The 16,839-nt window shown below is 39.1% G+C and overlaps 1 protein-coding gene across 1 annotated transcript in view; it reads right to left on the bottom strand.

Annotated features, from left to right (window-relative positions):
* Positions 1–6,556: 6,556 nt before the first annotated feature.
* LOC136875920 (jouberin) overlaps positions 6,557–16,839 on the bottom strand; it is a 114,388-nt gene continuing 104,105 nt past the window's right edge. The window contains exon 11 of the mRNA XM_067149570.2: positions 6,557–10,139. Within this exon, the coding sequence (XP_067005671.2) occupies positions 9,479–10,139 (661 nt within the window). The 3' untranslated portion in view covers positions 6,557–9,478. The remainder of the gene's footprint in view (positions 10,140–16,839) is intronic.

Here is a 16,839-nt window from a genome sequence, read left to right as displayed (position 1 = left end):
TTGCACCCGCGACCCCACAGATGCGGGAAAAGCGATAGCAAAAGACGAAGATAGATAAAAATTAAGTCAGCTTCAGTCATGATTAGAAAGAACTGAAAAGGCATGAATACTGTATATAAATGAGTTGCTTTAAGGGTAAGGGCCGGCCCTGTGGTGTAAGGGTAGCGTGCCTGCTCCTTGCCCGGAGGCCCCGGGTTCGATTCCTGGCCAGGTCAGGGATTTTTACCTGCATCTGAGGGCTGTTTCGAGGTCCACTCAGTCTACGTGATCACAATTGAGGAGCTATCTGACAGTGAGATGGCAGCCCTGGTCCAGAAAGCCAAGAATAACAGCTGAGATGATCTGTCGTGCTGACCACACGACACCTCATAAGCTGCAGGCCTTCGGGCTGAGCAGCAGTCGCTTGGTAGACAATGGCTCTGCGGGGCTGTTGCGCCATGGGGTTTGGTTTGGTTTGGTTTTAAGGGTAAGGAGAATATCAGAGTAAAGCTTAAAAAGTCATGAACCTTCATTTGGCTTTAAGAAACTTAATTATCAATAAATGGCATGTTTGTATTTTCAATTCAGGTATACAAAACTTACAAACTCGACTAGCTTACATATATACCGAACACACACTCTCTTAACGTCCACAAGAGATAGGGTCTTCTATCATAAAGCAAATTAGCCTCCGTGGCTCAGGTGACAGAACCTCTGGGTTCCGTGGTTCAAATCCCGGTCACTCCATGTGAGATTTGTGCTGAACAAAGTGGAAGCGGGGCAGGTTTTTCTCCGGGTACTCCGGTTTTCTCTGTCATATTTCATTCCAGCAACATTCTCCAATATCATTTAATTTCATCTGTCATTCATTAATCAGTGCCCCAGAGGAGTGAGATAGGCTTCAGCAGCCGGCACAATTGCTATACTTGCCACTAGTTGGGGCTTCATTAATTCCATTCCTGACCTGGTTGAATGACTGGAAACAGGCTGTGGATTTTCATTTTCATCATAAAGTAAGTTTTCACAGATGGTTGCTTGTCCTGATTATAAATACTGTTGTAATAAGGATAAATCCTACAATGACAAAGGACAGACTAAATGTTATGTCATTATTCATAGATTTTGTGAACATGTCCACAGCTTTCCATAGCCCTGCATCACAGAACAAAACACTGATGAAAAAACAAAGACAATTATTTGTAAATACAAGAAGTCACAACCAGGATTTGATAAATCCAAATGCACAAATCTGAAAGGAAATTTGTATTAACAGTTCAACTTCAACAGAAAAAAATGTACAGGTCATCTTCCACAGTTTGATGGCCTCCTGTATCCTACATGTCTTCATAAACAAAAATTACTTCCAATGATCTTCTCTGAGTATGGTTACAGAGAATATTGTAACCTGTATCGCACTTACAGTCTGTATTGGGCTTTGGCTTGCCAAGAAGGCTGCTAACTAGTCAGCAGATACTGGACTGCCACATCAGCCCGACAATGTCCTCAACTGTACTGCTGACATTCCTGTCAGACAGCGCCTCATTTGGTCTTACGAGGATGAATTAACACTGTACGAGTGTTCAGTCAAAATTTAAAACATTGAACTGGTAAGGGATCAAACCTGGGGTCTCTGGGTAACAGGCAAGTACATTACTTCTACACAACAAGGCTGGCTGTAGAATTTTGTGACATCCAGGATTAAATTACAATCAACTATCTTGAAACTGGCACATGTCCAAGGTGAAGAGAAAACATTACATCATTCAGCTTCTCTGAAATATTTACATTTGCTAATAGAAAAATATTATACATACTTTCCACAAATACATACTATAAACAAGATTAATGAGGATGTAATACCCTTTCCAAATAATAGTAGGATAATATCACACGAGAACGAAAATTACAAAAAGGAAGAAAATCCCACTGAAGAAATTGGGAAGATAACCCCAAGAAAACTTTTAAGATCACAGAAACTCGTCAAATAAGAAACAAATTAACAAATAAACAGAGGTACGGCAAACAGTTAACAAGGAATGATAAAATAAACATACAGTAATTAAAATACACAAGGAAAAACACAGGAAAAATAATAAGGAAAATCACTCACCTTGGAAACAGAGTGGAAACTTCAAGAAATGCAATCCCGTACCAAACCCAGATAAAACCGGAGGAAGAAGATCACGTGGTTTTCTGTACTGTATCAATTAGATCAATCAGTAGAATAAAAAAAAAAAAATTAAAAAAAAAACCTACAAAATATAAATAAATGCCACAGGTTTCTGTTTGGGTTACCATTCTTTTTATTAATTTTTTTAAACAATTACATGAAGTCGTTAGACGAAAAGTAATCTTTGATTCACAGATAAGTTCAGACTAAATCACCAATGTAAGACAAAAGATAATTAAAAAAACTGAAAGTACTTCTGATAAATAAGATCTTGTACACCTCATGAAATTAATTAATCATTTCAATAAAATTAGTCATATTACAAAAGAAAAATTTAGCATTTGGATGAATACAGAACTTGGTGGGTGATTTAAATTAAATTTTCGTCACTAAAATCTTGATTGAAATTAAAATCTGTCTTTGCATGGAGTTTCCCCGACTGTATTAAATTGAGTAAATATCAGGAATAGACTGAGTCCCCCCCATGGCATTAGAGCCCTTGAAGGGCCTTGGCCTACCAAGTGACCGCTGCTCAGTCCGAAGGCCTGCAGATTACGAGGTGTCGTGTAGTCAGCACAACGAATCCTCTTGGCCGTTATTCTTGGCTTTCTAGACCAGGGTTGCAATGTCACCATCAGATAGCTTTTCAATTCTAATCACGTAGGCTGAGTGGACCTCGAACCAGCCCTCAGGTCCAGGTAAAAATCCCTGACCTCGCCGGGAATCGAACCTGGGGCCTAAGGGTAAGAGGCAGGCAGGCTAACCCTACACCATGGGGCCGGCGAGACTGAGTCCAGTATCGAGAAATTAATCAATGTTTTGGAGAAAGAAATTATTAAATAAATTAAAAGAACCAAACACAACTTCCAAATGAGTCAATATTACGAGTTAATTAAAATGTTAAGACGAAGACCAAAAAAAAAAAAAAATCATGAGATAATATCGGTTTCAAGAAACACCACTCGATGTCACTCATCTAAGAAACTAATCACCGCAATAATATTAATTGCAGAAGGTAGCAGTACGTATCTCCTTCAACATTCGGGCATATCACCATAAAACACACAAGTTAATACAAAGAAATAGGTTTTACTCCTAAGACACAGCTTTCATGACTGACCTTCACGAAACATCAAATGGAAATCCCCTTAATAATCATGTTCAGCATGTTTCACCTTTTTTAATAGAAACAGTTGCAGGTTAGGTAATATCCAAGAAACGTCTAAAATAAAACAGAGATACGCCTCAACAGGGAAGGAAAACAACAAAACCATGAATGTTACTCAATTCAACACATTCAAATCAACCCCAAGCATTACAATAAATTACTGACCATCTTTGTGAAAATCTGATGTATTAAGTTCAAGAAAAAATTCTACTACTACTAATAATAATAATCATAATAATAACAATAAGAAAATAAAGATTTTGAATATTTCAAAATTAGGACCTCACAGAAACGTAGTAGTGCATTCCATTGATAGAACTGGTAACCCTTTAATACAAAACATACTGATTGGTAGATAAATGACAAAGTGAGAAATAAAATAAGTTCCTTAACAATTTCCTACGTGTAAGTGAAAAAAGGAGAAATTATGTAAAGAAAATTAGAAGCAGTGTAAGTAAAGCTCTAGGGAATAAGTTTAATTTTAATAGAAAATGATGCCCTTAATGTACTGACCTACGAAGTAATAAAAGGTGTTAAACAAGGGCAGTATACAAACCAAATAAAGTTACATGCTAAGGGTAATCAAATCTTAAAAACAAAGAAAAAAAGAACAGTAGCAAAGGAAACATTAAAAGGTACTTAAAATGCAGAAGAAAAAGGAATGGAACATATTAAATCAAATACGCCAATATAGAAACAAACTAAGGGAGAACCAATGGCTATGGGCAGAGCCCTTAGGGGGCTTGTTGATGCCTTTGTGTAGGAAATGACGCATATATTCAACTGGAAGCTGCTGCCTTGCAGGTGTGGCAAGGGACTGCTAAAGGCTAAGGGAGATAACCCTGACAGAAAATCTTCTCAAACGTTAGGCCCAGCAAGTCAGTTGGAGAGTAACTAATTGACATTTATATGAGCCTCGGATGCAAACAAAGAACTCGGAGTAGACAACAGCACCCGCAGACCCACGCCAGGTATGATGGCTTACAGCCTGACGATAGGCCAAGCCTTGCGATTGTGCAACAACCCTGGAGAAGACAACACACTTGAATACAATCAATGTACTGAGTTTGACTGGGAAATGTGAGGAGTTAATGGACATCATGGAGAGAATGAAAATATCAAGCCTAGAACTGAGTGAAACTAAATGGAAACGTAAAGGAAACAAGGAGTTGAGGAAAAACTATACCCTCTACTGGAATGGTAACAACAGAGAGTTGAGAAATGGAGTAGGACTGATATTGTCTAAAGAGTTAGATACTGGGCGAGTTGGCCATGTGGCTGTAAGCCTGCATCCGGGAGATAGTGAGTTTGAATCCCACCGTCGGCAGCCCTGAAGATGGTTTACTGTGGTTTCCCATTTTCAAACCAGGCAAATGCTGGGGCTGTATCTTAATTAAGGTCATGGCCGCTTCCTTCCAACTCGTAGGCCTTTCCTATCCCATCGTTGCCATAAGACCTATCTGTGTCGGTGCGACGTAAAGCCACTAGCAAAAGAAACAAAACAAGTTAGATGGTATAACAGAGATCCAGTACATCAATGAGAGGATTATAAAGGCAACAGTTCATCTTGGGAAAGAGAAGCTGCAAGTAAGAACTTCTAGAAGACCTAGAAGAGACCATCAGTGGAGGGACGGCAATCATCATCGGGGACCTCAACGCACAGCTCAGGACAGACAGGAATGGTTATAAGAAAGTGATGGGACCACATGGCTGTGGGAGAAGGAATTCAGAAGGGGATTATCTAGACTTCTGCATAAGAAACTGTTTGGTAGTAAAAAACAGTTGGTTCAACAAAAGAGTCAGTCACAAGATTACCCATTACAGCTGGGATGGAAGGAGCAAGATGGTCATTGACTGTATGATTACAGATAAAGAAAGAAGTAGATTTGTGACTGATGTCAATGTGATTCCAAGTGAGAACCTCAATAGCGACCACCAGTTATTAGTTGCAGATCTGAAAGACATTAATGTACCAAAGATAACAAGCAGGAAATTGTCTAAGATTAAGATGTGGGAACTATAACAGATTGGAAAAAGGACTGAATATCAGGAACGTATAAGAGGACAACTGCCTACAGAAGAATTGGACAGTGGTGAGGTAGAGTGGACAAGATTTAAAAACACCTTGATAAAAGAAGCAATAGAGCTTTGCGGGAAGACAAGTACGAGAGTAACAGAAAAAGACACACCCTGCTGAAATGAAAGAGTAAGATCCTCAATAAAGGAAAGGAACATAGCACAAAAAGAAAGAGAGAAATCCAAGCCAGAACAGGTAAGAGATGAGGGGAAGATCACAGACCTCGAGCAAGTTTACCGGGACAAGAAATTGAGAGTTTAAAAAGTAGTAGACGAGGCGAAGATAAAGTGCTGGGAGAAATTTACTCAAAAACTGAAGGAAGACAGCAGAGGAAATATGAAACTATTGTTCAGAGTAATCAAAAACAAAAGGAATGGTTTCAGTTGAAACCATCAAAGCAATTGAGGATCCTAATGGAAACCTGGCCAGGAAAGAAGAGGACATCAGAGAGGTTCTGAGGAATCATTTTGATCATCTATTGAACAGGACAGAAGCAGATCAGAGAACAAGAGAACCAGCTGTTGAAACCTGCACAGAGAAACCTCCCATTACATGGGCAGAAACAGAAGCAGCCTTTAAGAAGATGCCACAAGGGAAATCCTCAGGAATCGATGAAGTCAGCATGGACATGATTAAAGCAGCTGGAGTCCAGGGTTTACAGTGGCTACACAGAGTGCTCAATGCAATTTGGAAAGATGGCAAGATACCTATTGATTGGAGCAAGGGTGTCATTATCCCCCTGTTTAAGAAAGGAAATCGCTGAAAATGCTCCAACTACTAGGGAATAACACTCCTTTCTCATGGGCTTAAGATTCTTGAGAAAATCTTAGAGAGCAGATTGCGAGTCATCTTAAAGCCACAGTTTGTAGAAGAACAGTATGGCTTCAGGCCTAACAGGCTCACAACAGACCTAATCTTCAGTGTCCGTATGTTAATGCAAAAATAGTGGGAAAAAGGCAAAGATCTGTTTATGGTTTTCCTTGACATTGAGAAGGCATACGACAGCATTGCAAGAGAGAAGGTATGGGAATGCCTGAGAAAAAGAAATGTGCCAGAGGGTCTGGTGAGGAAAGTTCAGATGCTGTATGAGAACTGTATCAGCTGTGTGCAATTGGGTGACAGACATTCATCCTGGTTCAAGACTGAAAGTGGAGTCCAGCAAGGCAGTGCACTGTCCCCATTATTGTTTATCACCATCATGGATGACATAATGAAGAACATTAAGAAAACCACTGGTGAACTAAATGCAATGGTCTTCGCTGATGATGTTATGATCTGGGGAGAAACTGAGGAACAAGTACAGTCGAGATTCAATGAATGGAAGGTTAAGTTCCAGGAGTTCAATCTCAAGATAAGCGAACTTAAAACAGTAGTGATGGCAATAAACAGAGAAGGACGACCAGCGAATATCATAATAAGAAACCACCCACTAGAAAATGTGGAAAGCTTTACTTACCTCGGCAGTGTAATATCTCGAGATTCACTAGCCACAAAGGAGGTGGCAAATAGAGTGCAGAAGAGCTCTCACTTTTACCAGCAAGTACGAACACTCCTCTGGGATCCCAAAGTACCAACAAAATCAAAGCTGGTGATGTTCAATCAGTACTTCATACCAATCTTAACCTATGGTATTGAAACCTGCACCCTCACGAAGAAAGGCTCATCAAGGTTGCAGGCATCCGAGATGAAGTTCCTTTGGTCCACAATCCAAAAAACCAACTGGACAAGTTAAGGAATGATGTGGTTAGGAAGGAAGCTGGGATTGTTACATTATTGTTAGATTGGGTCAGCATGTCCAGACTGAGGTGGTTTGGGCATGTAATGAGGATGGAGCCAATAAGGACAGCATATGTTACCTTGGGGAGATATGTGACAGGAAAACGGATGGTGGGAAGACCAAGAAACCACTGGATGGACATCGTAAAGATGGACAACGCAGATCAGGGAAGGACAATGGAGGACGTCATTAACAACAGAATGTATCTCAATAAGACAGAGTGGAAGAGGCTCGCCAACAGTAGCCGGGAAACTGGAACTGTAAAATGATGATGATGTTCATGACATAAAGGAAGCAAAATAAGCAAGATCAACATGGACCACGTGGCCCATCGCCATGTTGAAAAATATAGAAACCAAAGACCGAGAATGATAATATTAAACCAACATAGAGCACCAAATACAATTAAATAACCTATTCCCTAGTACTTATTCCACCTGGAATGTATGATTAATCCATAAGAACAGTATATGTCCCTCACATGGGACTCAATCTTGAACACGGCAAGCTATAGGCCGCCTTGGAAAAATTTAATTAGTTACATCATGAAAGCTTTGTCACCTTCAATTAAACGTAAATAGAGTAGTTTAGGTTTTATAAACTTATTTTGGCCTCTCAGGCCTCTTCTTTCTCATCTTCATCTTCTTTTTAAGGTAAAAAGTTGCCTTACTAAAGAACGTGTACATCTACATCTTGCAACGGAGATAGACAATAAACTGCCAGTTGACTTATTATTGTGGACAAAGAAGAGAGTGGATCTTTCCCCCACTACTAACAGTTAGTTCCCTTTTCAACCAACAGAACGCGTGTGCTGTCCACACACACAACTTGATTTACAAGGAATGAATCATACAGAAACAACCTTTTAACTTGTATGTGAATGAGAACAAATCTCTTGAAGTAAAGTCATGAAAATGAAAAGATATAAAAGAGCTTTGCCACAGATTTCAACACCTCTAGGGCAATTACCGAAAGACATAGACAAGATATTATCATTACAGAGGAACAGTGGCACAACCACAGGAGTGGCTACAGGGACTTAAGCTCCCTTCACCGGTTGAGATTTTTTTTTTGCGTCGCAACGACACAAATAGGTCTTACGGCGACGATGGGATAGGAAAGGTTTAGGAATGGGAAGGAAGTGGCCATGGCCTTAATTAAGGTACAGCCCAAGCATTTGCCTGGTGTGAAAATGGGAAACCACGGAAAACCATCTTCAGGGCTGCCGACAGTGGGGATTGAACCCACATCTTCCGGATGCAAGTTCACAGCTGCGCGCCCCTAACTGCACAGCCAACTCACCCGGTACTGGTTGGTTTAGTGCAGGTACAACAAAAATGTGTAAGAAAGGATGAAGGTGGCTGAATATGAGTGGCAGAGGAAAACAGTTCAGTATTTGTAGATCATCTGGACCCTTTTTTAGTTAATGCACATGAAACAAGTGATTACGCTAGGAAATCGTCCAATCCCGACAGAAAAAAATGACTAGATGATGTTAGGTGAACTGACACTAATCAGGATGAACTAAAGCCTTATTTATTTATCTCTCTGTATTCTAACATCACAGGTTCAAAAACTCTTCTGTATATTTAATTGCACTGAATCAGCAGTAAGGGCCTCTTTGTATCCTTGATTGTTGGAGTTTATCATACCAAATCCTCATTACTGGCGAGTACAAATCCTTTGCATGCTTAATTAAAATACAGCATGAAGAAATTCCTCCGTGTGCTGAACTGCAGTACAGAGCTTTAAATCTGATTGCCGAGTAAATTCAGAGGCCTTTTAAATATGAGGCGAATAGGGTAAGGACATCAAGGACGTCTGAAAATTGTCTTCCAAACTTGTGCAGTGCTATTACCATGGAATGATTTTCATAATCAACCCATTCCATGATTATGGAGACAAAGGATACAAAAAAAGTCTTTGGAGGTTAATGCACACTGTTTACAGAATAAGTTTCCTATATTCCACCACATGGTGTAGCAGAAAAAATAAAAAGTGGAACATGGTGGTATTTATGGTCAAACTAGGTAGAAAAACAACTTTAAGAAATTACTAATAACAATAACTATCTCATTCACCTAGTTTATAACAGCCACATTCTTGAGACGACCAAATCTGAATAATCAATCCAGAGAAACTATTTACTCTTTTGGGAATTATCAAGACCTTACTGTAAACACAGACAAATATGGACTAATGAAAGAAACACCACCTCTGCCTAAATGCTGCATGGCATTTCTCAAATATCTTTCTGCATTAATGATGGCATTATACACTTGCAGTAAGGACTACCCATACATAGTATCATGAACCACTCCTAGATTTTGCATGCTTCCGTCTATCTCTTCTTTGTCGTGCAGCAGATCTCGTTGAACTTGTCTGAGATACATTGGTTTCTGAAACCACAGTATGGATACTTCTTGAGGAACTCACAGACAAAACTTCATCCATTTTATCAATTATCTTAGCAAGATTCAACTTAGGTACATCTGGTGGTTTGTTGACTGATAAACATGAACTTGCCAACAGAGACTCACTATTCCACGAGATGTTAGTCTGACTGTCCATTATATCTTCAGTTCTTGAAGGAATAACACTATTCTCTCCCCCATTAACCTTCTTTTTCTTCTTTTTTGTCTTAAGATCACTAAGTACATTTGGCTCAGATTTGGACACTGAGATTGTATCGTTTTGCTTGAGGGAGAACTGAAGCCCAAGCTCTAAACCTGAAGCTTGTTTACTAAAGGAGCACACGATTACATGTCCACTGCTTCCATACGAACAAAATGCTGCCATATGTTCAAACGGATGGTAGTCCACACCATAGGTTTCCTGTTTGAAGTGAAGGTTGTTGTAAACTGCCAGCTGCTCTCCTGTGTCCACATCCCACACAAAAACAGTTCCATCTTCACTAGCAGCAAAGACTAGGCCACCACATGGTGAGATGCAAGCTGATGTTGGCACCCTGAAACAATTGACATATGTTAAGACAAATGACTGCTATTTTAATAAGTAAATAATGGGATTATCAGCCTCACGAGTAGTAGTAGTGGTAGTACAGTATGCGTCAAAATATACAGTAATGGAAATTATGTTAGTCTTACTGTCATTATCTTACTTATCGAGATGATAGTGTAAATGTTCAAAATGTGCTCCATTGCACTGTAGGCAGTGATCATAACGATCACGCAGATTTTCCAACATATTCTGGAACATAAGTTGCTGCAGAGTCCCGAAGAACGAGACAATCTTCTGACATAATGTAGGCAAAGTTTTGGGTGGACCTGGACAATTGAAAATTTGCTCCTTTAACATTCCCCACATGTAAGCATTCTGAGATTGGGGGAATGTGATGGATAGGAGAACTCAGCCCCGCGGGAAATTACTCGTCCTGGAAAGGTTTCTTGCAGCATAGCCACAGTCTGTCGAGCGGTGTGGCAGGTCGCCCCGTCTTGTTGGAACCACTGTCTATTCATCTGCATGTTCCTGGCACGACAAAACCTTCTTAGATCCTGAATAAATGGCCTGATCACCATGTTCCTATAGTTTCCTGGTTAACAGTAAGAGGTGCATCATCATCATTTTCTATGAAATATGGACCTAGCACACCGTTTCCTGACACTGCACATCAAATCGTCACATGCACACTATGTAGTGGTTTCTGGACTATAATGTCTGGCCTCTCGAAACCAAGAAAGCGAGTTGTTTGGCGATTGATAAAACCGTCGCCATAAGACCTATCTGTGTCGATGTGATGTAAAGCCCCTAGCAAAAAAAAAAAAAAAAAAAAGATTGATAAAACCGTCCAAGTGAATGTGACTTTTGTTGGAGAACCACACGTTGAACAAGAAATCTGGATCTTCGTATACCATGGCAAAAAATCGTGCACAATATTCCACCCTGACATGCCTATCATGCTCCGTCAATCGTTGCCCAACCTGTAATCGGTACGGAAATCCACCTATGTCTTTAAACAATCGTCTAAGTGACGTAGGGCTGATGTTTAATTTCAGGGCTGTTCGCCGAAGACTTTGCTTTGGAGACTGCAACACCTGATTAAGGACACGTCCATGATTTTCATCTGTGGACACATTTAGTGGCCTACCAGACCTTCCCTTGCGTTGACACAATACACTACCCGTACGACAACATTTTTTAACAATAGATAGCACAACTGTGTTGCTAGGTGCTGGCTTATTGAAGTGTTCACAATATTGCTCCACCACTAACTTTAAACTCGGTCCACCCTGGTAACCGTTTTTGTACGAGCGAAAATAATACTCCACTATAAACACTTTTTTCTCCATTGCGAGACCCATTGTCACTTCCAATCACAGAGCACAACGTTCTTTACACAACTAACAATTCATCATGGCGATGTAACAACACGCAGACGCTCAGGCGCGAAAATGAGTACTGTATATTTTGGCGCATACCGTATTACTACTACTACTACTACCACCACCTGTACCCCCAATGGCTATCAGTTAAAAAAAAGGCAGACTGCCTTGAAAAGGATACTAAATCTGCTGACATAGGCCTCTTGCATTTAAACACTCTTATGCATCAGGATTCAATATTCCAACTTTGAAGTCCCAATGGTGGGAAACAGTGTACTACACATTGCTTATTCTTAGATTCTGCACTTTCTATGCATTGTTTGTTTAATAAATGAAGTGGTTACTTGAAGAAGAGCCCAAGTCATAAATTTTTCAAAATTAGTTTTATTCCCTTTTTCTTGCATTTCCTCAGGAGGCACATTTGGTAGGTAGAACAAAAGCCCAGCCATGCTTGTACTTGCTAGAGAAATCACATGTTGAAGTACATGGTTGGTAGAAGAAGGGCCCAATTATTCCACTTGGGACTTAGTTATCACTATATTGTTGTAAGTTTGCAGAAGTAGGGTCGAAGAGTTTACATTTGGACCCTTATTCTGGGGTGTTTTATACTATTAATACTCTACTACAATAATGCATTCTTCTCAATATTTATATTGCTCACATATGTATTTACTCTGATTTCTGATCTCAAGTATGGAAAGGTCCCAAAAGCCTAGTAAGGAAAACCCAACACAAGACCAAAAAAGGGAAAAACCATAGACATTGTGCAAAATATCAGAAAATTGGGGATCACATTGTAAGTGAGCTATTTCTTACCTGCTTTAGATACAGTAAAACTCTATGACATGTTCCTGCAAAAAAACTACACCATGCAAAGCAGCCTGAGACACACTCTCAACTCAACAATATTTCTTAAAATATTATAGGGACAACTACAACTACGCATCTGGTCAGCCTAGACGTCTGCTCAACATGTGAGGAAGAACTGAAAGCAAAAATCCAGCTAGAAGTTAGTGTAATGGTTAAGATATCACTGGAAGAAGATCTTAAGAGCTACAAATGTAAAGCTCATGCATTTTATGTTAAGCTGAAAGGTGCAGAAACCGTTGCTGAGGCAGAAGAGGCAGCTGATGTGCTATGTTTTGATTTTAAACGAAGTATGTCCACACCTAGTGACAAGTGATATGTTCTACAGTTGCCAGTAATGTCTGTGTATTTTGGAAAAACCGAAAAGAGTGTAATGTATTGCTGGCCAGAGTCAGAGGCAAAGAAAGGGGGGCTAATGAAGTTCTTTCAGTATTAGATCACTACTTTCAGACATTTTTGAACAATGATATTAAAAAAAGCTTCTGGTATTCACAGATGGTTGCCGTGGACAGAATATTAACATTACAATGATATGATTTTGGAACAGGTTGGTCATCAATGGCAGATTTGAAGAAACTGCACAGTTCTTTCCAGAACATGGAAACAGTTACCTGCTGTTAAGAATATATGCAGAGAAAACTCAAATGTGTTGAAAGCCCTGATGAGTGGATAGATGATGTAATATCAAAGAAATTCATGACAGTGGCATTGAAAGGATTCATGATCAAAGATTATTCAAAGCATTTGGAACTCTTTTTCAGATATAGTATTGTAGCAAAAAATGCTAAAGGTGCCAAGTTCAATCAGTACCAGAGGCCACATTTTGGTTTGACATTTTGAAATCTGAAGTACATCACGTCCCTCTATCTTTTGTGCCTCTATACATATAGACTCTACCTATAAAGGCAGCAAAGCTAGGAGATATCATGAATCTCTCACAAGACGTCACAAATAAGCAGGCTTTGAACTTCTACTAGAAGCTGACATCTTGTGAAGGTAATGTGTGCAGAGTGAGGATGATGAAAAGTAAGACTTGCAATAATACAACATTCCAATATAGAAGAAACAAATGTGTTTGGTATGTTTAAAAAGCAATGTCATTGAAGATCATAGAACTTATTCAAAATATATTCTGAATAGACTTTTTACTAAGGTAGATTGTAGAAAAAGGGTCCAATTTTTATTTTTTCAAAATGTGATATCTCCATTTTTAAACATGTTGGAGGAATGGTGACCTTAGATGTTAGACCCCTTTAAACAACAAGCATCATCACCAAAACATGTTAGAAATATGAAAATAGCCTTAGACCGCCATCATTATAACTATAATTAATTAACTTTTGAATCCGTGTTTGGTAATGATATACTTTGTTTTTTCTCTCTACTATAAAATTATAAAATATCAACTTGGACTCTTCTTCAAGTAACTGCTTCAATTGAATAATAAATGCTCTCTTTGATTATGTTTACATTAGATGTGTGCTTATTTGCATGTGTTGTACTTTTGAGGTATTTTGGGGTTACCTTGTGAGATTCGCAATGTCTGTCTTCAACGAATGCCATTCCCAGGAAGCATAGTGCAATCGAAGCATTTCTGCGGAATACTTCTATGAAACAAAGAGAGATAGCTACTAAATACTGTGCCATTATACGCACTGCTGTTAACCAATTTATTCAGCAGCACAGACAGATAGGTTCAAATTCACTGAAGACAAAGAGGGGGGAGCCATGGCAAGATTAAGAAAACTATGCCAAGTGATGGCCACTTTCACCTCAGAGGAAGCAAATTAAACCCCAGGCTCACCTCTGTGAACTTGAGTCGCAAACTGGGAGATGGGATTAAATCTATACGTGATAAATGTTTGTCATAAACTGTTAGCAGGTGGAAAAAGCCCACAAACCTCTGAAAGAGAAATGCACATGAAACATCTCTTGTGGGCATCTAGCCATCAGGATTGGACCACTGAAAACTATAACAAAGTTCTTTTCGCTGACTAAAGTCACTTTGAATTGCAGGGGCAGAGGGTAAATATGTGCACCAAGTGAAGAATGAGCCAAGAAAAGCTTTGTTTTTTGGGCTATTAGACTATGTAGACATTTTAAAAGTGTTGACATTTCAGATCAACTGCGGTAGTCCTTGTCAAGATGAAAAATCTAAACTTGTCGACTGACATCAGCCTGCACCAGTATGAGCCAATAAATTCAGCACATTTCCCATGGACAATCATCATCATCATCATCATCATCGGTTTGCCCTTCCAGCAAGCCGGGTAGGGTGTTTGAAAACGAGCATCTTACAAAGTTGCCTATTCAAAGAGATTTTGTTGTCCATGACAGATTCTCAATTCCATCCTCTACTCTCCACGTCTTCCCTCAGATGGTCCATCCATCTTCTTCTTGGTCTTCCACCTGGTCTTCTACCTGTTATTCTCTTTTCCAAATAAGCACATGGTAACCTTGTGCTATTCATTTGTTTCACATACTCAAAACCATTTAAGTCTAGATGACCTAAGTCTTTCCTCCATCGATTCATTTAGACCTAGGTTAGTTCACATCTCATCATTTTTCACGTGATCAAGTCGTGTCTTTTGGAGGGCAGTTCTAAGAAATTTCATTTCACAGGCTTGAATCCTACTATAATCCTTTGATGTTAGTGTGCAGGTTTCCAGAGAATATGTAAGGATAGGAATGAAATATGACTTGTACAGGGTCATTTTTGTTCTTTGTGGGACTTTCTGATCCCATAGTAGGTGTCTAAAAATGCTGTAAAAGTTAGAGCCTTTGGTTACTCTGTTCGTTATTTCTATTTTAGCTCTATTATTACTAGCCATTACGCTTCCTAAATATCTGAATTGGTGTACTACTTCAACTTGGTGGTCCTGTAGTTTTATGTTGCATTCTGTATTATGTCTGCTGATTTTCAGTGCTACTGTTTTCGATGGGTTCAATTTCATTCCATAATCATCAAACTTCTTACACCATGCATTCAGATTATTTTGCACTCCCTCCTCCGTTTCATTCCATATTGCCACATCGTCTGCAAAAACCAAGAGCCTGATGATCTTTATTACCTTTTCCTTTTAGTTCCTTTAAAATGGTATCCATAACTGCTATGAATAGAAGAGGTGATAAGGCACTTCCCTGTTGTACTTTGGTCGTATTGAACCATTCAGAGTGACCATCTCCAATACTGACACAGCTTTTGCAATTAGTATATAGCATTTGGATCTTCCTAATAATGTACTCCAGTACACCAAGTTTTCAAAGACTTTTTCAAATAGTTGATCTAGGAACATTATCATACGCCTTTTCAAGGTTCATAAACACAATAATTAGGTCTTTTCCTCTTTCCCAGTGTTTCTCTGCCAACATCCTCAAAGCAAATTCCAGATATGTTGTGCTTCTTCTTTCATATTGCAAACTATATTTCCATCTGCTGTCTGCAGAGCTGTAATTGCTTCTTTATCAGATCTTTTACTTTTTACTATTCCGTATATCATTTTCATATTCCCTTTATTGTCTTCTTCCAGTTTAGTTGTAAATTCTTACCAACTTTTCTCTCTTTCTTCCCATACAATTCTCTTGACTTCCAACATCCTGTGTCTATATTCTTTCGCCATCTCTTCCAATGTAGTCTTGTCTATTCGGTCGCTGTTGATTCTTCTGTCAGGCTTAGCCACATCAAGAGCTTTTTTGGCTTTATTCTTTTTCATAATGGCTTCTTTCACTTTATCATTCCACCAAGGTGTTCTTTTCTCTCCAACCCTTCTGCTTGTTCTTCCCCATATTTTATCTGCTCTACCAACCAGACTTGTCTTAAAATCATTCCATTCTTCACTACCTTTCTTTGTGTCTGTTACTGGTATTTTAGTTCTGATTTCCTCTTGAAACTGCTGTTTGACTTCCAGATCTGTCAATTTCCAGTCTTTAATTCATGGTTTTTTCTTCTCGTTTACTTTAATAATAGGTTTGGTAACTCTCAGGTCTGCAATGAGGAGTCTATGGTCACTATCAAGGCTCTCACTAGGTATCACTTTTACAACATGCACCTTTTCTCCACTTGGCCTATCTGTGACGATAAGGTCTATCACTGATCTATACTGACCATCTCAGCTGTATCTCATTACCTTGTGGCTATTCCATTTTTGAAACCACGAGTTCTTCATCAGAAGTTGGTTTTGTGTACATAGATCAAGCAGAAGTTCATCCTCCTCATTTCTATTACCAAATCCATATGGACCAATAATTCCTTCATAAGCTGACCTATCCGTTCCTACCTGGGCATTAAAATCCCCAATTATCATTATGTTCTCTTCATCAATGATGTCCTCTAGTTTTTCTAGGAAGGTTGCTTTTTGGTCATCACTACAACCCTGCTGGGGAGCATAAACTTGGATCACAGTTTGGGTTTCTCCATTTAGGCATATTTTAGCTTTGATTAATTTCTCATTGATGAAT

This window comes from Anabrus simplex, chromosome 1, assembly GCF_040414725.1.
Source record: "Anabrus simplex isolate iqAnaSimp1 chromosome 1, ASM4041472v1, whole genome shotgun sequence".
In the NCBI taxonomy this organism is placed as follows: Eukaryota; Metazoa; Arthropoda; class Insecta; order Orthoptera; family Tettigoniidae; genus Anabrus; species Anabrus simplex.
This window is presented reverse-complemented; position numbering and strand designations above follow the sequence as displayed.